The sequence below is a fragment of the Cyrtonyx montezumae genome, unplaced genomic scaffold, assembly GCF_038088225.1.
Source record: "Cyrtonyx montezumae isolate F1298 unplaced genomic scaffold, pur_monq_1.0 scaffold_8, whole genome shotgun sequence".
In the NCBI taxonomy this organism is placed as follows: Eukaryota; Metazoa; Chordata; class Aves; order Galliformes; family Odontophoridae; genus Cyrtonyx; species Cyrtonyx montezumae.
In genome coordinates this window covers 44,778,530-44,799,504 of record NW_027072089.1, presented here as the reverse complement: position 1 = coordinate 44,799,504, position 20,975 = coordinate 44,778,530, and the positions used below count along the sequence as shown (strand labels likewise).

General features: G+C 43.1%; 1 protein-coding gene across 3 annotated transcripts; it reads left to right on the top strand.

Annotated features, from left to right (window-relative positions):
* The first annotated feature begins 901 nt into the window (after nucleotides 1-901).
* Nucleotides 902-19,601, top strand: THOC1 (THO complex subunit 1). Of its 3 annotated transcripts, XM_065753745.1 has the most exons (22): nucleotides 902-1,021; nucleotides 1,283-1,356; nucleotides 1,447-1,507; nucleotides 2,788-2,854; nucleotides 3,676-3,794; nucleotides 4,870-4,918; nucleotides 5,429-5,524; nucleotides 5,810-5,892; nucleotides 6,264-6,337; nucleotides 6,911-7,019; nucleotides 8,092-8,223; nucleotides 9,526-9,626; nucleotides 10,417-10,483; nucleotides 10,673-10,723; nucleotides 11,316-11,386; nucleotides 12,253-12,276; nucleotides 12,706-12,801; nucleotides 13,084-13,149; nucleotides 15,291-15,374; nucleotides 15,602-15,749; nucleotides 17,263-17,341; nucleotides 19,190-19,601. In XM_065753745.1, exons 1-22 carry the CDS (start codon nucleotides 929-931, stop codon nucleotides 19,483-19,485), a joined length of 2,040 nt encoding a protein of 679 aa, XP_065609817.1. In that variant the 5' UTR covers nucleotides 902-928; the 3' UTR covers nucleotides 19,486-19,601. The 3 variants fall into 3 exon arrangements, with proteins under 3 accessions (XP_065609817.1, XP_065609818.1, XP_065609819.1); XM_065753746.1 differs by lacking the exon at nucleotides 12,253-12,276; XM_065753747.1 differs by lacking the exon at nucleotides 17,263-17,341 and having other exon boundaries at nucleotides 19,190-19,318.
* The last annotated feature ends 1,374 nt before the right edge of the window (nucleotides 19,602-20,975 follow it).

Sequence of the window (20,975 nt, the reverse complement as noted above, 5' to 3'; positions counted from 1 at the left end):
TGCCAAACGATGGTTTCGTTACTGGTGAAGGAGCGACCTGTCGTGGCAGCGCCACAACTGCTGCTGCCTGGGCGGACACTTCCCTCTGCCGGCAGAACACTCACCAGCACACACACAACAGCTTTCGCTGCAACTCCAGCATCACAAGCGTGATGGGGAGCGGCTGAGGGAACTGGGAGTGTTCAGTTTGGGGGAGGATGAGGGCAGATCTTATTGCTCTGTATAACTGTCTGAAAGGAGGTTGTGCTGAGGTGGAGGTCGACCTCTTCTCGCAGGTAACAGTGATAGGATGAGAGAGAGTGGCCTCAAAGGAAGTTCAGGTTGGATATAAGGAGAAATTTCTTCTCAGCAAGAGCAGTGAGGCAGTGGCACAGGCTGCCCAGGGAGGTGGTGCAGTCACTGTCCCTGGAGGTGTCCAAGAGCCGTATGGATGTGGCACTGAGGGACATGGTCAGTGGGCACAGTGGCCGATGGATGGACTCGATCTTAGAGGTCTTTTCCAACGTCAATGACTCTATGATCTTCAATACTAATAACAGTAATTAACTGTCGTTAACAAAACACTATTAGTAATTATTTGCATTTTCCAGTGGGAGCAGGATGGATGTTTACTTTTCCTTCCCTATGCCACAAAAATTGGGCAGCACCCGGTGACAAAACGGCAAGCGACCAGCAAAGAGGGAGCGCTCTAACGCGAAAACAGCCAAAACGGGACGCCAACGCTCCCGCACAAAACGCGGTAACAGTCGCTCGTACACAGAAACGGCGCAACGGGAGAACCCCACAGATCGCCAAGGGCCCGCAGCGCTCAGCACGCCGCGCCCGCCCACCGTGCCCTCAGGGAGCCGCGCATGCGCGCAACCGAGAGCGACTCGCCGCGGAAGCGGGAAGGGAAGGGAAGGGCGCGCCGCGCGGCCGTGAGGGCGCTATGGCGTCATCAGCACGCGTCTCGGAGCGCCGCTCGGCCGGAGCGATGTCGCCGCCGCTTTTCAGCCTGCCCGAGGCGCGGCACCGCTTCACGGTGAGCCCGGCGGGAGGGCGGCGGTTCTGCTCCGCGGCGGCCGCTCGGAGCCGGGGACGCGGCGGTGTGGAGCTCGGCCGCCTCTCCCCGCGCCAGGGCTGGGCCCGATTCCGGGCCGCCGTGAGGGGAGTGCTGTGTGAGAAGCGATGCGCGACCGCGCGTTCCCCGCACGGAGGAAGGAGGCGATCCCTCAGAGCGGCGTTGGCAGCCTCCTGGTTCTGTGCTGGGTTTGGTAACTTCTGTTTGTTTGCGTCTCGGTAGATCTCCACTAGAGAAGCTCTGCACCACAAAACGCTCAAACCGCTGTTGAACGCCTTTAATCAGATCCCAGGGAGGTGAGTGGCTGCCGCTCTCTGTTCGGGTCGGTGTGGGTGATCTTATTCCCGGCCGTGCTGCTAACTGATGGGTGGTGTTTGTATTTGCAGCGAAAATGAAAAGAAGTGTACCCTGGATCAAGCTTTCAGAGTTATTGTAGAAGAGGAAATAGTAAGTACTACAGCTTATCTGCTAATATAATGCGAACTTGTATCTCCAAGTTCACAGAGTCATAGGGGTTGGGAGGGACCTCTGGAAATCATGCAGTCCAACCCCCAGCTAAAGCAAGCTCCCCACAGCAGGGTGCACTGCGAAGCATCCAGGTAGGGTTTGAAATACCTCCAAAGATGGAAGCTCCCTCTGTCACCCTCACAGTCAGATTCTTCTTCACGTTCACGTGGGACTTCCTGTGCTGTAGTTTGTGCCCATTGCCCTTTGTTCTGTTGCTGGGCACCACTGAAAAGAGCCTGGCCCCATCTCTGTGACTCCCACCCATTAGATGTTTATAAGCAGTGATAAGATCCTCCCTCAGTCTTCTTTTCCCCAGGCTGAACAGCCCCAGGTCTCTCAGCCTTTCGTTGTACAGGAGATGCTCCAGGCCCCTCGTCGTCTTTATTGCCCTCTGCTGGGCTCTCTCTAGAAGTTCCCTATCTTTCTTGAGCTGAGGAGCCCAGGACTGAACATAGCACTCCATGTGTGGCCTCAGCAGGGCAGAGCAGAGGGGGAATATCACTTCCCTCAACCTGCTGGCTATGCTCTTGTCAGTGCTCCCCGGGATCCCATTATCCTTCTTGGTCACAGAGGCACGCTGCTGACTCATGTTCAAAAAAAAATTAACACATTAATTGAGCAGTTTCGTATAGGATCAGGAAATACTGCTTATTAAAAACATGGATTATATGGAAATTACATAATTAAGATTGAAAACGGATGGCTAAAGGAAGCAGTAGTTGAGGCAGAACAGCAGCATTCTGCAAGTGCCGTCCTGTGCTGAGAGGTGTTGGCGTGTCCTTTTCCAGCAGTTCTTTGTAGTGCTCATGGAATTCTGCCTAGAATTAAAACCAGAGTTTATTATCCTACATCAAGAGTGGGGTGGAGTGGCTACCTGTTTGTAGCATGTAACAAAACTGCTAAACAGTTGGTGAGAGGAGTCAAAGAATGTTTGTGTTATTGCTTGACTGTAAGTAGAATGGGAGATGCTTATGTTCAGCGGTAAATGGCTCAGTCTACAGAGTAAGTGTTGTAGGGGCAGAAGTGATCAAGAAATGTTGCTCATTCAGTACAACCCTTGTGTATATATAACTGATGTGTCTGACTTAATAGACCAAAATTTTGTGAATTTGAAATGTCAGTATATGCTATAACTATGCCTGCTTGGGAACAAGAATTTTGATTTCATTAAGTATATCAGTGTCTGAATAGAGAAGTTAAATGCTGCTCCTTTTGTTTAGATAAACAAAGCCCCGTGTGAAAACCTGCTGGCAATTATTTCTCTTGCTATTAATGGAGTCACTGAAGGTGAGCATATTTTTCTTTAATCTGTTGGCAGTTTTAGGGGCTGCTGGGTTGCTTTTAATTTTAATTTCTTGATTTTTGGTAAGATGTATTGAGCAGTTGCCTTGGTAGTGTGTGGTCCTTAGGCTAACAGTTAAGACTGTTTCCTGAAAGGGGTGAAACATAATGTAATTGAATTTGGTTATATTCATGATAATTGTGTTGGAGCCTTTTTTTCAGTTCTGCTGAATATTAGGGCTCATCTCCCACATACTGACCTGTCAGTACACAGATGTTTATAGATATTTATTGAATCTGTTGTGATAACTTCTTGTGGGTATCAGAAACCATTGTACTAATCTCTTCTGAAGAGTCTCTCACACCCTTGCTTTTGTTCACATTGCCTAGAAATACTCTTTTTTTTTTTTTTTTTTAGTGTAGCTCAACTACACACACACTTTATCAATTGTAGAATAAAGTGGCCTCTGGTTGTGATGAACGCAGACGTTACCAAGGTGCAGGCCTTAGCATACAGACTTGGAGCACTGCTTCAGCAGCGCTTAGCTTGAGAAAAAGATTCTCAGACTGTGGGTTTAGATGTATAAAGAGTTCACCCACAGTCTGCAATGAGATGTTTAAATCTTTTGAGATATTTAAAACAGATAATGTGTATTATTTGTTATACACCAGTGCAAAGCTCTCACAGTGCATGCTTGTGCTTGAGCTTAAGCTTTTTGTTAGGTGATGTAGGGACTTTACTTCTTTCTGAACATAATGTCCATCAAATGGCATGCTTTTACAGCATTTCTGTTCAGATTTGCTGAACAGAGTGTTCCGTTCTTTAGGTATCTGCACTGCATCGACGCCTTTTGTGCTTCTGGGAGATGTTCTGGATTGCTTGCCTTTGGATCAGTGTGATAAAATTTTCACTTTTGTTGAGAAGAACGTTGCTACGTGGAAATCGGTGAGTGTTTTTCCATATTAAGATGCATACCCAAACATATTTACAAGGAGATTTTAATCATCTCTGTGTCCATTTATGTTAAAATAATAGCATCTTCTGTTTTGAGGCTTATAAATGTCATATATTATGTTTTGAGGCATATAAATGTCAATGATAACAGAAGTCAGGAAGGTAATAATGAAAGATTATAATGCTGATGGTTCTCCTGTCTCTTTTCTCTCCTGCCTGTGGCATGTGTCACTCGTAGAAAGTGAATAATTTACTTGAGATACACAGTTTCTATGAATGTCTTCCCTTGGCTTATGCAGCTGCTTCCTCACATCTGCACAAGATTCCTCCCTTTTCAGCTTACAGGGGAAGAAGTCTCGGGCACTTGTTTAATGTACTTGTTCCAGTACATTATGTACTGGAAGTACTTGTGAATATGTAGCCCTGAAATACTTATGCTCTTAACAAGCTGAGTTTTGAGGCCTATATGAGTGTTCTGTGTTCTTGCTGTGCTGTTGTGCTGTGGCAGGAGAAGGGCTGCAGTGATGGGCTGCTCAGCTTCTGCTGAGGGTGCTGTTAATTGAAGAGGGAATTCAAGGACAAAAGGCAGAAGTCCTAGCCTGCCTGCATTTCTTGATCACTTCCATAGGTTTTGTCCTCTCTGATGTTTTCATAAATTGTTTCTTGTCGTTATTTAAAGTGCCTTCTATTTTCTTCCCCCTGCTGTCAAATTATTATTACTGTGAACATTCAAAATCTTTTATGCAGTGTTCTTCACATATGCATGGAAATAATGTGTGTAAGAATAAAAGAAAAAATAAAAAATCAGTGTTTTTTGAGGGGGAAAAAATGTGGATCTTACTCTTGCAACTCATTGTCATGTGTGAGGTTTTTGTTGTTCCATTGTAGCTTTGGTTTGTTTTATATGGAGACTGGATTTAAATGTTGCATTTCATGCTTTCTTGAGATTTGCAGGAGTGTTTGTTTTATGTTGGCTTTACAAAGTCATGGCTTGGAGCTGAATTAAAATCTGCTCCAAAAAGTTTTGCTGTCTCTTGCTGATCTGAATACCTTCTCTCCATTTCAGAACATGTTTTATTCTGCAGGGAAAAACTACTTACTACGAATGTGCAATGGTGAGTTTTAGTTTTTTGTGGGTGGTGGTGGGGAATTAAAGAACTTCCTGAAAGGCAGTGAAAATAAGTTCAGTAATGTAATGTACACACAAATTTGTTCAATAAGTAATAAAGGCAAAAGGCAGATGGCTCAGCAGTTGTTCATGAACATTGCTGATTAATGTTAAAGTCATCCTGACCTGAAGGGAATCCTCTTCATCAGTGGAGCCAGTTACAGAACAACGTCAGATAAATATTCCTCAGCAAATACAAGACCCCTGTCAGAGGAAATGCACGAGTAGGATTTGGTTGAATTAATCTTTCTTTACCATTGTAGGAATTCAAAGAATAAATAGAATGTGTTTGGGAAAACTGTGGTAATCAGAAGTATTTACTAATATTTAAATTTACAAATCATAGCCTCTTTTCATTAGTTAGGTGGGACTTGTAATGAACAAGTCTGAAGTTCTAGTGAGTAAGAAATTGGAAGCAGGACACATGCTAATATTCTTTACTTTTTACAATATTTAGACCTTCTAAGGAGACTGTCTAAATCACAGAACACAGTCTTTTGTGGAAGAATTCAGCTGTTCTTGGCTAGGTTGTTTCCACTGTCTGAGAAGTCAGGTAAGATTTTTCCATTTCATCACACTTAGAAGGTTCAGGGTACTTAGTCCTTGTCATATGCTAAGCCTATGATAGCTGCAGACCAAATCCACTTGGTGAAAAATGTGTTGCATTTGTGTTTTTCTTCTTCTACCCTTAATATTGGAAGTTGCTTTTATTTGTTGTCAGACACAGGTTTTAAATGCTCTTTCTGAGAACTTAATAGAAGTATCTAATAAACGATCAACTGTAAGAACAGACTCAGAAAAGTTACAGCTTCTAAGATTGACCTTCTGTTTTCCACAGGACTGAACTTACAGAGTCAGTTTAACCTGGAAAATGTGACTGTTTTCAATACCAATGAGCACGAGAGCACTCTGGGGCAGAAGGTGAGAATTCCTACATCATTTTTTTCACTCACTGTGGAGAAAACAGTTCTGTGAACATATAACACTGTTTGCACAGAAGTACAGTACTCTGCATAGTACTCAGAGCTGTACATTTCTGATTTAGTTGTTATTCTTCCAGACCAAGCTGCTGATTCTCAAAATGGGCATGTTTTTCAGTACAGTAAGGTGTGAGGACTTCAAGGGGGGAAAAATCTTGATTAGATTGTGAGAGATAAGAACTGTTACTTAGAATAAGTTTTCTTTACAGCCCACAGAGGAGAGAGATTTCCCTACAGCCTTTCTCTTCTGTGGAAAACGTATATGATTTATAGTGGCACTTATATTGAGTTTTAAGTATCTTTTCCTGTTAGCACTCAGAGGAGAGAGATGAAGGAATGGATGTAGAAGAAGGTGAAATGGGAGATGATGAGGCACCAACAAGTTGGTGAGTTCATGGCAATTCTTAAAGTTGAAACAATTTTATGAACTGAAAGAGTTCTTCTTTCTTGTCCTCTTCAGATACAAATGAGCAGTGTTTCAGTTTCTTTAAGAGGGAATTGCCTGGAGTTGGAAAGAGACCTACAGGCTGTTGGAAAATGTTACTTACCCTAATTGGTGTTCTATTACATTTAGCCCAAATACCTTGACAAAACTTGTCCTGGTAAAATGTGTACAGAGATGATGAGTACACCCTGTATATGCTTTCAGAAAACAAGACTGTGCTCCTCTTCATTCCCCAGATAGTGTAAAACTCTTAAGATCACTTTTGCTTCACTGTCTGTGCTTTTCTTGTGGAAAAAAACAACAGTAGACTGCATGAAAAATTCTCTTAGGAGCAAATCTGGAACTACAGACTTCTCAATAGGACTTACTAATAGCTTCATGATTACACTTAGAAAATGAATGATATTTTCTAGGGTCATACATTCCTGAATGGATGTGAATTTAATACAATGTTTTCAGTGTACATTTTTGTCACCATTGGGATTTTCAGGTTTTTTGTTTGTTTGTTTTCCAGTTCCATTCCAATAGATTATAATCTGTACAGAAAATTCTGGTCGCTTCAAGATTACTTTAGAAATCCTGTGCAGTGCTATGAGAAGGTCTCGTGGAAAACTTTCCTTAAGGTAATCCATCTGTGTGCTTTCAACCACACCTCCTAAGTGGAAATCACTGGTGTGTGATTGATAGCAAGAATAATAACAGAAGGTATTGAAAATGAGGAAGTAATTGCGTTTTGCTGTCTTCTGAAGTGAGCCTTTGACAGTACAGCATATTAAGGTGCAGAGTAAATCCTCTAATAAAATTTCCATAAGTCAGTGACAGAAATGCTTGATATGCAGAAATGTCAGAAGTACCTTTTTTGTTATCAGTTGCACAAAGCAGAACTTCTTTTATCTCATACTAAGAAAAATAGCTCTACCTTGTCCCAAGTCTTAACTTGTGAATATTGATTCTTTTTGAATATTAGTCCCACTAGAATCCTAAAATCAACAAGATTCTAATGACACAGATCTCTATAGAGGCAATAACCTGCAGGTCCCCTTCAGCCAGCTCTTTCAGTTTTGCTTACGATGAAGACTGAGGATGGTTTATTGCAAAGATAACATATTGCTTCACACTTGGTCAGTCAGATTTCTATTTAGTAGTAAGAAGCTTGCTTTTTTTTCTTTTTTTCTCCTGATCTTCATTCTCTGTATTCTGGAAATAAGAGGTAACATCTACACAGACATCTGATGTGAATGTGGTTAATAAAGCCTACCTTCTCAGCTTATCAAAAAAAAAACCAACAGAGTGACCAGAGAAACCACGATTGAGAGAATGAAGATAAGGTTTAAGTCTTTCACATGAATTTTATTGACTGATTTTCTTCAGTTTCTGCACTGATTTTTAAGAGCAGGAGTACAAACCTAACTCTTAACTTATTTATCTTTGCTTGTGTATATTCTGAACACCTTTAATGGTTTTGGATATAAGCACTATCATTGTGTAAACCATTTTTTTTTCCTTTGTAACATCCATCAAGAAAGTATTTGAGCATTGTTTGGAGCCCCTAGCGTGTTTTCATTAGTACCTTTTGAAGGTGTTATTCTGGCAGTCTTTATAGCAAGTTTGCAAATGATTTTATTTGCTTGGTACTAAGACTGTTACAATTTTCTAATGATGTACTTTGCCATGTGGTGTATAACTGTTTTATAGTACTCAGAAGAGGTTTTGGCTGTTTTCAAAAGTTACAAATTGGATGACACGCAGGCTTCCCGAAAAAAGCTGGAAGAGCTAAAAACAGGCGGAGAACACGTGTATTTTGCCAAGTTCCTCACTAGTGAGAAGGTATGGCATCTCTTTGCTCACAGCCAGGCTAGGTGAGGTTGAAGGGAACCTGGAGAGATAATCTAGTTCTGCCTCCCTGCTAAAAGCTCTCAGCTGGAGCAGGCTTTCTTCTGTGCTATGTCCAGCTGGGTTACAAAGGCCTCCACAGTTTCTCAGAGTATCTCATTGCATTATTTCACTACATTGTTTATTGATATGCATTTCTTCTGCGTGTTTTTTTTTTTAATGAATTTTATTTTGTCTGTGGGTTCCCTCACTTAGTTTATGATTCAGGGACTAATGTTTTTGGAATAAGAGTCTGCAGTAAAGCTCTTACTCATGTATTGTGTTTGATGTGTTTTGTTGTATTTTTAAAAAGGATGCTGAAAGAATTTTAAGAGCTCATGTGGTGTTTTTAATTCTCTTTACTGTTACATTTTCTAAACTCGACTGATAATGTTTTCACCGTGTTTCCTGCCTCTTAAGGGTCTTTAAAATTACTTTGAGAAAGATATTGAGAGTTTTGAGCTTTGTCAGCACTGTATTTTTGAGTTAACTCTATCAGATTTAATCCTCAAATGTTTGTTTTTATTTCGGAATAATTTGTGGCTTTAAATTCTATGCTCATATATTAGTAGATGACAGAAAGCAAGTCTCAGTGCAAAATGGCTTTTCTTTTTCTGGAATAGAAAAGAGGAAAAGAGAACTTAAACTCATAAGCCTTTGTCTTGTGTATCAATGGTTTTAGCATAATGTGGTATAGAACTGATGGCTTAATAATCACATAAGTCAAAGATCTTTTTCCTTAATTGTTCTCTTTGTACGAGTTGCAGCCCATGGGGCAGAAACCAGGCACAGTTTGCAGATGTTGATGAGAGAACCGTTTTGTGGTAGCCAAGTCCTTATGCTGTAGCCGATAGTTGATAGGAAAAGGAAGCAAGCTGTCCTTCAGCTACTAAAAGCACTGAGTACCTGTTTTTCCAAGTTCTTCATTTCAAGGTGATTGATACGTTAGGTAGAATAGGCAGTATGAAATGATTTCTATAAGAAGTTAAGAATGTGCTGTCTGTTTTACAAACAGTTCTTTGAGGTTCTACGAAACCAATGGGAAGCTCTGATAACTGGCTTTCCTAAACTGCAGTGCGTGACAATTGCACTGATCTTAGTACTTTTGGAGCGTGGTCGTAGAAGTACTGCTGAAACTGAGTAGTTTTTCTTGTGAAAACAGTCTCCATCTGACTTATCTGAAAATATTTGTTGGATTTTTATTTTTTCAGTTATGCATATCTTTAAAATAAGTGTAATTCTTCTGTTTTTGTTTAGCTGATGGATTTACAGCTGAGTGACAGTAACTTCCGCCGTCACATCTTGCTGCAGTATCTAATACTATTTCAGTATCTGAAAGGACAGGTCAAATTTAAAAGGTAATACAGGAGTGTTTGTGTTTTGAGTTTGGGGAGCTAAGGTCTTGGAGTTAAATAAACCAAAATATTCCAAAAGAGCTTATATCTGTTCATTCCAGGGTTCTTGTGAAATCTGTGGAACCTTGGATTGCTAAACAAGAATTGGCTGCAGTTATTTTGTAGCAGTATGAGAGCTGTCTCATTCTTACCTTTCTGTGCTCCTCTTAGTGCGATTTTCTACCTTCCACCAACTGTGGTGTTTGTTTGGATAATGTGATATATAAATGGCACGGTGTAACACCTGGTGCAGATGTTGTAAGATAATAACACATTATTCCCTTCCTTAAAGAAGAGTGTTACAAAAAGAGTCCTATTAACAAAGAGAAACTTTTCTAAAAGCCTTTTTTGTGTTACTGGATTAACCATCATGTTTATATTTACCATTTAAGGTACATAGTGCTTTGTAAAAAGCTAGTTTGCTTTTAAAGTATGTAATTGGCATGGGTTATTCTTGAATCAAAACTACCTGATGTTTGGTTAGTTTAAAAAAAAATCCATCTAGGAAATAAGCCATATCCTAGATTACATGTTTATCTCTCTGTATTGCTTTCACTTTCACTTACTAATTGTTATCATCAGTCACACAAATGGACTTCCTTTTGCACGAAGTACAAGCTCGTCTGATTGACTCCACAAACCATAAGGTGGTCAGCTCATGGGACTAGATTAGAGTGTATTCAAAGGCCTTTCTTCAGCTCCTTTCCAACTCCTCTCAGGAAGCATGTGGTGTAAGCAATTTTTTTTTTTCCAGTTCAAACTATGTTCTCACAGATGAGCAGTCTCTTTGGATTGAGGATACTACAAAAGCAGTTTACCAGGTTGGTACAGTAGGTACTTCTATGAGAATTTGCATGGACAAAGTAATTTCCTCATGTAGTATTGTGTCAGTGACCCTTAAAGAAAAAAAGCAACGTTTTATTTGTTGCTTTTTCTTTTTCCCCTAAGTATTATGCTACAAATAACAATGCAATAAGTTGACTTTTTTTTTCCCCCCCTCCCAACTGTAGCTTCTTTCAGAAAATCCTCCAGATGGGGAAAGATTCTCAAAAATGGTAGAGGTCAGTACTTTGGTGCATGTTTGAACTTAACTCTGTCTGACAATAGTAAGGAGTAAAAAGGCTGTAGTGGTTTAAACTGGCTTTTGGAACACAGATATAACGTCTGGGAGACTTTTTATCTTATCTCACTGAAGATCTCAAAGCATCTTTCTATTTTGTAGCCACATTTTTCCCCATGTTTTCATTAATGTGCGTTTCGTGTTTCTCCTGGGGAGAAATGGAGGTGTGCAAGTATGTGCCTGTATACATGGTATCTTTACAAAGAGGAATGCTATGTCCAAATAATAGGAACAAGATGCTAGTAGAGTTTTGTTGTTTTTCTTTAACTTCTTGTCTTCTTTTTTTTCTCCTACTTTGACTACATCTATTTGTTTACAGAAGAAATCCTTTTCTGTAGTCATTGAAGAGTGGAAGAGCACTGTTTTTGAATAAATGAAACTAGTGCCTGAGATTATGCTATCAACCTTCGAAGCTGTGACTGAAATGCACTGAATCAGTTTTCCCTTTAGTTTTAATAGTGAAATTAAAACTCACAGGGACAAATTTTAAGGTAATTATGATGCTAATGATGTGGAATGTTCTGTTTCTCCAGCATATATTAAATACTGAAGAAAACTGGAACTCATGGAAAAACGAAGGCTGCCCGAGCTTTGTGAAAGAAAGGTACTTCTCTTACCAAGTAGAAACTTGCTGTTTACTTGAAATGGTGGCTCAGCTTTAGAATATTTCACAGTGTTTGACCTTGATTCACAGAACCTTGACGTTCTTGTCATTGGATGTCCCTGCTGTATGTGCAGAGCACTCTTAGATGTCTGTCAAAAGTCACAAGGCCTTCGTTATGCCAATGAAGAGGTGGTGATGCATATATGGGTCTCAGGAAGGCATTCCTCATTGTCTCGTGGCACCATTTTGTTCTCTCAACAACAGGGGTCCAATGACTGGAGAGACTGAATTGTGCCCTTCCTGACTTTGGCAGGCTCTAGGATGAGGAAGTTAATGCCTGACTTGTACAAACACCAGTATGGATTCCCTCTGCGGGAGCTGTGGGCACTGTGGCTTCAGTAGAGTGGCATACCTGGAATTTTGCATTAGTTTTCCTCTTACATACCATTATTGATGAGGTTTTCCACAGTGGTGATCACTTAGCTGAAAGCAAGCTATGGTTATGTGGCTATAGCCATCAAAAGATTTCCCGTGTAGCTAGGTACTAACTAGTGCCAAACTTGAACTTAGTCTCCACATATATATTTAACTGTTCTGAGTCGGTGTCCGACATGTTTCCCTTCCATCCCCATTCGTTGTACCCACTGCCACTGCCCCTTTTTGTAAGGAGCAGCCTGGTCACCACTTCTTTGCAAATTTCCTTTCGTGGAGGGATCAGGTGGAGACATCTCTTCCTGACATCCCCCATTTGCAAAAAGGGGGGGGAGGGGTGATGAGAGAAGAGAAGTTGCTATTGGGGTGGGGGGCAAAAAAGTTAAGTTTTGAAATTTGACTTATTTATAAATATGTTCTGTCTCCTTCTTTAGATCTCAGCCAGAGTTTCAGCTTGGGTAGGTCTTACCCTAACTTCAGTGATTTGGGATCTCCATTCTCTGATCCCATGAAATCAGGTGCAGCTGGGGAAGGAGAACTTGCAATCATAGTGCAGATGATCCCAGCAGCAGAGTAGATCCCACTTAGTATGTGCTGCTGGAGCAAATGTGATTTGCCTCTTTCTCTGTGTTGGGACTCTGATAAGCCTTTACTTTTGTGAGTTAACTGATTTTGGTGTATGGCATATCTCTTTCCTTACCCTCCTAGCTTATGTTCTCCATCTTCTTTCCTCTTCTCTCTTTCCACCCTGATAATCCTTCCAAATACTTTCATTGTGATTTAACTTGAAGCTATCTGAAATGAAATAACAACATGATTTTCTTTTCTTAAATATGACTGGTTTGATTTTAAAGAGCACTGTTTTGTTTTGTTTTGTTTTTCTATAGGCCTCCTGATTCTAAGCCAATGAGGCCTTCAAGAAAGAGGCCAGCTCCAGAGGATTTCCTAGGAAAAGGACCAAACAAAAAAATCCTGATGGGGAAGTACGTTGGTCTTTTTTAGGGTTTTTTTTTCTCCCTCATTTTGTTTTGGTGTTTTTTCTTCTGTTTTTTTTTTTTTTTTCTTAGAGGGTTTCTGTGCTGTCTCTTCTGCTAATTCCTAACAGGTTTGTAATACAAACCTTATACCATTTGCTTTAGTGTAAAGGCTGTGGTTGAGAATTTCTACAGCACTGTTTTGTGTGTCTGTCTTTGGTGATAATGGAACATGGAATGATAGAGTGATGAATGTGGAGTTTAATGTGTGTCTGTGTTTTACTTTTTCAGTGAGGAACTGACTCGACTTTGGAATTTATGTCCTGATAACATGGAAGCTTGTAAATCTGAGAGCAGGTAGGTGAGAAATGATGTGCCATTGTCTAACACTGATCTCTCCAGCCCTTGGATATATACAAAATCAGTTATTTCAAAGCTATGTAAGGAAAGTGTTTAAGATTATCATGCACAGCATGCTGTGTCACTACATGTCATGAGAAAAGCTGCTTGTGTGCATCTCTGTCTTGAAATCTTCTTACAAAACACTAGTTCTCTTGACTAACATTTACATTGTCAGTAACTTTCATTGTTTATCAAAATCTGAGCTAAAAATACAGCTGGAAAGACTCATTTTTGTAGCAGTTGATTGTATAATTAAGCACCTTACTGATAAAGGAAGATTGTTGAGTCTGGTTCTAACAAAGTTGGCAGATTTTTAGGTAGGCATATGCTTTGAGCAGTACCAGATAAGATGAAATCAGCTGGCATGCATTGTTTCAACACACACCACATCTACGAGTGGTGCAGATGTGGCAAAACACAATTATTGGTTATCCCTTCTGCTTGCACAATTGTAGGAAATACTGCAAATATCCTTTTCTGCCTAACTGTCTATTTGTTAGGTAGCACGTAATTCCTCTGTGTGCTGATGTGGAAGTTTAGGATCCATCCCATTTCTTTTCCAAAGAGAGCTTTGCTGGTAGCATCCAAAAAGGCTGTGAGTGCCTGAGAAGAGGTGCTAGCTGGCAGCAGGCGTCCTCACAGCTCTGAGTAAGCATGTAGCCTTCAAAGTGGCAAACTATCCATACAATGTGAATATTGTTCCTGTTGTTACATCTTTCTGGCTATGGTTCCTTATGTGCTGGTTTGAATATCTTAAAGAAGCAACAGCTGGCTGTTCCAAGAACAAAAATATAGGCTGACCTTTTAATATGTCCCCTAGGAACCACAGATACTATCACCTGAATCACATTATCACAGAAGAGCTGAGGTTGAAAGGGGCCTCTGGAGGCCATCTAGTCCATCCCATTGCTCAGCCAGAGCAGGTTGCTTGGGGCTCTCTCCAGTCAGGTTTTGTACATCTCTTCATGAGTGGGAACTCCACAGCCTTTGGGCGATGTGTTGCAAAGGTTGACCGCTCTCACAGAAAAGTTTCTTTGTTTATGGGGTGGCTTTTTTTGTTAGGATTTCTTTTTTTCAGCTCCTTGTGCTTATGTGGAGTTTCCTGGTCCCTGAGTCTCCCTGCAAAGTCAGATATTCCCATCCAAGCACAGCTTTTTGCATGGGCCCACATCTGTCGTACTGGTGAGCCCAGAAATGGACCCAGTGCTCCAGTTGTGTATCAGAAGTGTTGAGCAGAAGGGAAACATCGTCTCCACTGGCCTGTCGGCCATAATAATTGAAAATTGAGTAGCAAGAGCATTCTGGCTTTCTCTGGTTGCAGGTGAAACTGGAGTGACTGCGTGTATATAGAGGAGACCACGGTTGCTTATCCTGTCCTATTGAATCATACAAAATGAAGCAGCCATTTTAGATTCCCAGCTGTCTGTGAGCTGTGCATGTCTCAGATACAGCCAGCTGGTTGTTACAGATACTTTTATGAAAGTCTATTTGCCAGAAGTCGTGTCTTGTCCTGTATTCCTTTGTCATCAAACGTGCTTTAGGATATCAGCATGAAGGGAGCTTGTAAGCAGGAGGGGGACTGACTTTTTACAGAGGTAGATAGTGATAGTTTAAAGCCATTCCCCTTGTTCTAAAAGAGAGGAGGTTTAGTTAAATGTTAGGAAGAAATTCGGATTGCAGTGAGGTGCTGGCACAGCTGCCAGGAGAAGCTGTGGTGCCCCATCCCTGGAGGCACTCAAGGCCAGGCTGGATGGGGCCCTGGGCAGCTGAGCTGCTGGGTGGCAGCCCTGCCCACGGCATGGGGTGGAATAGGGTGGGCTTTAAGTCTCTTCCAGCCCAAACCTCTGAGCAGTTCTATGATACGATTCACCTTTCCACGTGGCACATGGCTAGGTGTGTATAATCAGTAGTGCCAGTGACTGCCAATACCTAACCAGTTCTTCACTTACATGCAGTTTTTAAATCATAGGGATTTTTTTGTCTGCTTCTGCATACAAAAAATTGCATACAATTGTGAGATGTTTATGAATGAACTGAAAAACGCCTATTTTAGAGTAATATGCAAGTAGTATTATGTTCCTTATTTTAATTTTTAGGGAATATATGCCAACACTGGAAGAATTCTTTGAGGAAGCCATTGAACAAGCAGATCCTGAAAACATGGTGGAAAACAAATACAAGTACGTGGGCCTTCGTTTTGTTTCACTTTGTTTTCTTGTCTTTTGTGTTTGAATTGCTGGAGAAAACAAACTGTGCTCTGTAGTGCTTTATGTCTGTGTCAGACTCTATTAATGCTCAAGTCTTTATAAGTTCAGACAGAATAATTCTGATTTGGAAATCAATCAGATCTTTTTGACTTTTTTTATGTGACAGACTGTTAACCCAGCTGGATTTGTGTTCATTGCAGGGCTGTGAACAACTCTAACTATGGATGGAGAGCATTGAGACTACTGGCACGCAGAAGCCCCCATTTCTTCCAGCCAACAAATCAACAGTTCAAGAGCTTACCAGAATATCTAGAAAACATGGTAATCAAATTAGCCAAGGAGCTGCCTGTAAGTGGTATTATCCTATAATAATAATAATAAATGAATTAATTTGACTTCCTGCTTGTCTCTTTCTGCAGTCCATTTGGTACATGGGGAAAAAAAACCACAAGAAAAAGTTAGTATGTCAAAGGAAAGAAATTGCAAGGAAAATTAATTTAATCTATGAGGATAACGTTAAATTTCAGATAACGTTGTCTAAGAAATTAACTGCTGAGCTGTGCCTTCTGCTCTGTGAACAAACAGCTGTGGTGATCCAAGCCTTTCTGCACCCATTGCAGAGTTGCTAGACAGGAGTACGTCCGTGCTGAGCTGCTTGGGCTCAGTGTTGTGGTGCAAACCACTTCTGTGGAGGACACAAGCTGTGTTACAGCTCCCAGTGTGAGCAGCTGTGGTCAGTGGGGCAGCTGCCTGCAGGGAAGGGCTGAGGGTACTGTGGGAGATCGTTGTTACAAAGCTTAGCAGAGTTCTTCTGGCAGCCCTCTGACTTTTAATGTGCGTAAGGAAAAGTAGAACTGCTGGAACTGTAAATCCAAAGGCGTTGTCTCCTTGTGTGTTCATCAGTACAGATTTGAGGCAGGGGCCCCTAGGGGTCTTTCAGGTTTCTCTGTATGCAGTGGTAAGGGAGGCTAATGCTGGGGAAGGGGGACATTTCTAAACCTCTGAGTTAGCACAACCCAGCTGTTTCTCATGGAGATGAAATTGTGGTTCTGTACTTCAGACCTTCCATGTCTGCAAAGTAAAACTGACTGAGGTGTAGTAGTCGGTTTGTCATATACAGCTTTGTGGTTTGTTTGGCTGTCAGAGCTAAATGGATGCTTAAAGCGATTTTGGAGGAAGTACTGGGAAGGGAGAGCTGTTAAACAGACACTCAATGCAAAATTGGTGATGCTCCTGTCACGTAGCAGGTGTTAGGGCAGGAAACAGTTACGTGGATAAGGCCTGTGATTGGAATGTGGAAAAAAGGAACCTTTTGCTCATCTTGTCTGATCTGTAGCTTACTCAGAGAGTGAGAAATCCACTGTTTGCTTACATGTTCACCACCTGTAATTGTCTACTGGGGAGTCTGACAGTACAGAGAACTTGAGGAATTCTTGAGAGGACGGGCCTAGGGAGCTGCTTTGGCAGGGGGTTGGACTCGATGATCTCTAGAGGTCCCTTCCAACCCCTACACTTCTGTGAAATGAGACTCCCAGTAACGTAGGCTTAAAGAAGGTTCTGGGGCTTGAAATTTTTGTTTGTTTGTTTTAAAGAAAGTAATAAAGCAATATATGCCATGCCCTAGTCTTAGTGCAGAAAGGAGAGAATCCTGTGAAGTCAGTGGGGTCTTTGTTAGGTTTTTTTATTAATGCATCGTTGTATTATCACTGCTGGATGCCGAGGGCTGTGGGAGAGTTTTAGTCCTCATTGTGGGATCGTGTTCAACTTTCCATTCTAACACACGTGCCAGGCACCATCATAGAGCTGTAAAATTTCTTTAAACACGAAATTCATCCAATGATGTTTAGTTCTCTCATTGTAGCCTCCTTCTGAAGAAATAAAAACAGGCGAAGATGAAGATGAGGAAGATAATGATGCTTTATTAAAGGAAAACAATGAAAGTAAGATTTGCATGTTCTTAGTATTTTCACAGTTCTCTTGATGCGTAGAGTAGAAGCTGTGTTTAATGGTAGATTCTTCTGAGGGTTACTGCTCTTGGTTGCCCTGGCACTCCTCACTTGTGCCCACGTTTGTACCCAGAAAAATGGCCTCCCCAGCTCACACAGCTGCAGCGCTCGTTGGTCTCGTGCTCGGCACTGCTGACAGTGTCCAACTTGTCCAAGTTGGAGAGGTGTTTTTGTTCGGAGCCTCTTCTGCCCTTTGTGCTGTGAGGTGTATGCTTACAGGATCGCTGGGCAGTTGCAGCTGAAGGGTCCGTACCATGTGTACAAACCTTCCTGAGTGTTCCTCTGCGCCTTTTCTCTTCTTTGTGCCCTTTAGACGCCATGAGCGAGGGCCTCCCTAAAGCTGGGTGTATAGCTACGAGACTTTGAGAAACAGATCTATTCCTCTTCTCATATCTTCATCTTCATTTGAGATAACTAGAGGCTAGAGCTTCTCTGACAGAGGAGACAGGAGCCTCCCTGACAGATATCATCTCTCATTCCTCTCCATGAGCCAGCCCCTTCCTTTTTGCCTCTTGCTCGTAACCCTGGCTGTTCTGTTCTCATGTTTCCTCTCATCTCCTGTGTCTGTGAACTGCTTCCTTCATCCTCATTCACACCTTCATTTTGTAGTACCTTCTCCCTTGTGCTCTGTACCCCTGTCTGTGAGCTCCTGTCCCCGGTGCAGGCAGGGAGGGGAGCTCCCTCCCGAGGGCCTCAGGGTTTGGGTGAGAGATTTTTGTTGCTGGACAGCTGCTGCTGGGCCTGTGTCCATCCTGCTTCAGTTGCCTCCCTCAGCTGCTGACCTCTTTGGTCTCCATGCTGGTAGTGGAGTTCTCTTAAACCTAATGCTGCCTGAATCCACCTTCTGATTTTCACTGTGTCGATTTTACATCTTCCTGTAAGTGTTGTCTTCAAGCAGAGGGGTGGTCAGCATGGTACACAGAGCTGATGGAAGATGTCGAGCCGCTTCCTGTTCTTCTGTCATTCGTGCTCCTCGGTTCTTCCCTGTGTGTAGCAGATCTAGCTCACATCAGGGGGTGTAGCACTGTGAGGGGCTGGAACTCGGTGCCCACTCACTGTTGGGGTGGCGTGGGGGTGGGCTGCTCATTGAAATCAGGAGCACACTGACTTCCTGTGCGTAAATAATTGTGTTATTATGTGGTTTTTTTCTTTGGAAGTGTGTGAAATTACCATCAGAGGCAAGCCATAGCTTATAACCTACGGTGAGCTATAGATTTGTAAGACACTTGTGTGGTCGCTCAGCTTCTCAGCAGAGCGCAGGGTCGTTGTTGGGATGAGGGGAGTCCCTTAAGGGCTGGCTGTGCATTGAAGCTGAGCCCCTGTTCGTCGCTGTCCCAGCTCTGATCTTCAGCAGCTCTTCAGCTGCTCTTTGCAAATCGCTGCAGCGTTTACCTGGGTTGAGGCTGTCTAAGTGACTAAGTGGGAAAGACAGACAGCTGTGGAAATTCGCTGTGCTGTGCCACTGCAGCTGACTGACGTACTGCAGGCTCCCTGAACACATCCCAGCTTTTGCTTGGCAGAGCAGCTCTGATGGACGTGAGGCTTCAGCAGTTGTCAAGTCAAGCAGGCACTGGTTCAGTGCGGTGACTAATATGGGAGGCAGTGCTGGAAGCCCCAGGGTACAGCTGCACACAGGCAGCACTGCTGGGCGGCCTCTAAAGGCCCTCTGACTGCTGGTGACTAAATCAGCGGTTCAGAGTGGGGCAGCTCGGGGAGTCAGAGCAGTGTGTGCTGGAGACGCTCCCTGAGTCTCGCTGTGATTCTTGTTTCCTTTTGCTCCAGGTCCAGAGGTGCAACGGGACAAACCCATGACCGGGGAACAAATGGAGGCGTTTGCCATCAGGCTGGGGGAGCACTGGAGGGCTTTGGCGCCCTACCTGGAAATGAAGGATTCCGATATCCGTCAGATCGAGGCGGACAGCGAAGACGTGAAGATGAGAGCCAAGCAGCTGCTGGTTGCCTGGCAGGACCAGGAGGGTGCTCACGCCACGCCCGAGAACCTGATCACTGCACTGAGCAAAGCGGGGCTGGGGGACCTCGCCGACAGCCTGACCAACGACAGCGACAGCGGCAGCTAGCGTGCTGCCTGCCTTCCTCCTGCTGAGGTAATGCTGGCCCCTTGGTGCTAGGAGCAGCTCTTGGATAGCTATCTATCTTATGGCAAAAGAAACAATAAACCCTTTTTATAATATTGTTCAGTTGCCCCTGTTTTCTGAGAAGATAATGAGGCTTTGCACGCTTCCCTGGAGACAGGGGAAATGGAAAAGGGTGAGGTTGCTCCCAGTGTGGCTCCAGAGGAATGAGTCGTACATCCTCGTGTGGGTGTTGCTGTGCTGGAGCACACCTATACCTGCTGGCAAACAAGTCACTGAGGAAATGGGGCTGGGTGGGAGAGCCAGGCATCACGTCCACCCTTAGAGGTGCTGCTTGGAGAGGTCCCCCTCTGGAAGAACCCAAATTGAGGCACAGGAATTCCCTGTCTGTGGAACAGCAGTGTGCTCCAGGGCAGGGAGCGGCTTGGAGTATGAGCTGTTCTTGTAGCTGGGTTCCTTCTCAAAAAAAATACAAATGTTTTGTGTGTTAACTTGTGCACTACAGAGCTGGTTGGTGCCTGCTGTAGCATGGCTACCATCAGCAAAGTATCCCCAGTGGCTGTTTGGAAGACAAAGGACCGGAACATCTCTGAGTAATACTTAAGGACACCTGTGAGTTCCCCTGGTGTGCTGTAGCTGAAGCAAAGTACCATGCACACCCTGGCACAGGAAAGCTGGGGCGAATGAGGGCCCCTGCGGATGGTGAATAAGCACTGCGTGTGGGGACTGGTTACCAATTGCTGCAGCACAGCCTGCCAGCTCAGTGCTGTGTTCAAGGTGTGGAGCTGTGCCGGCTGCATGTGATCCTTCTCTCTGAGCTGTGTTGTGTCACTTCATGCACAGTGAAGCACAGATTTCTTCTGCTCCTGCCAACCTCATTTGTCACCAATGCCACCAGCAGCAGTGCTGTGACGTGTGGGGAAAGGTGCTGAGCAGGAGGAGCCCAAGCACTGAGCCACACCCTTCTCTACAGCTTAAAAGCAAAGCACCTTTCCGTGCCTGCTGTGAGACACACATTCAGCAGCAGTGGCCCAAGAAGTGAACACAGACACATACTAACTGTGCTATCAAGCCACCAACTTTTTTTTTTTTTTTTAATGGAGACAGTGTTGATCACAATTTATTGTAAAGTCATGAAATGCCAGCAATGGCACAGACTGATCAGCAGGTCAGGTTGGGCAAAACCCTCCATTGGAGCCACAGCTGTTGGCTGCTGGCAGCAGCACTGAGTTACACGAGGAGGCAACAGTTTATCTTCCACCTGCCCACTGGAGGCAGAGGATGGACAGCCACTGCACTGTGGTACAGACCATGCAAGAGTACAAATGTGAGAGTAGGTGTGTAATAAATACTTGATGACATCAGAGAGGAAGGGGGGAAAAGAGGCTCATGTAAAAAAAAAAAAAAAGATCTCCTGCAAGACATTAAAGCTATTTTAAGTACTGTCACTACCACAGCGGGCAGTCCCGTGCTGT

What these genes read in the sequence shown, in the direction of transcription:
- THOC1 (XM_065753745.1), top strand. Translation starts at nt 929, where the DNA reads ATGGCGTCATCAGCACGCGTCTCGGAGCGCCGCTCGGCCGGAGCGATG. An exon ending in CCGAGCTTTGTGAAAGAAAG is followed by an intron (nt 11,387 to 12,252) that starts GTACTTCTCTTA and finishes CTCCTTCTTTAG; the next exon opens with ATCTCAGCCAGAGTTTCAGC. An exon ending in CAGCCAGAGTTTCAGCTTGG is followed by an intron (nt 12,277 to 12,705) that starts GTAGGTCTTACC and finishes GTTTTTCTATAG; the next exon opens with GCCTCCTGATTCTAAGCCAA.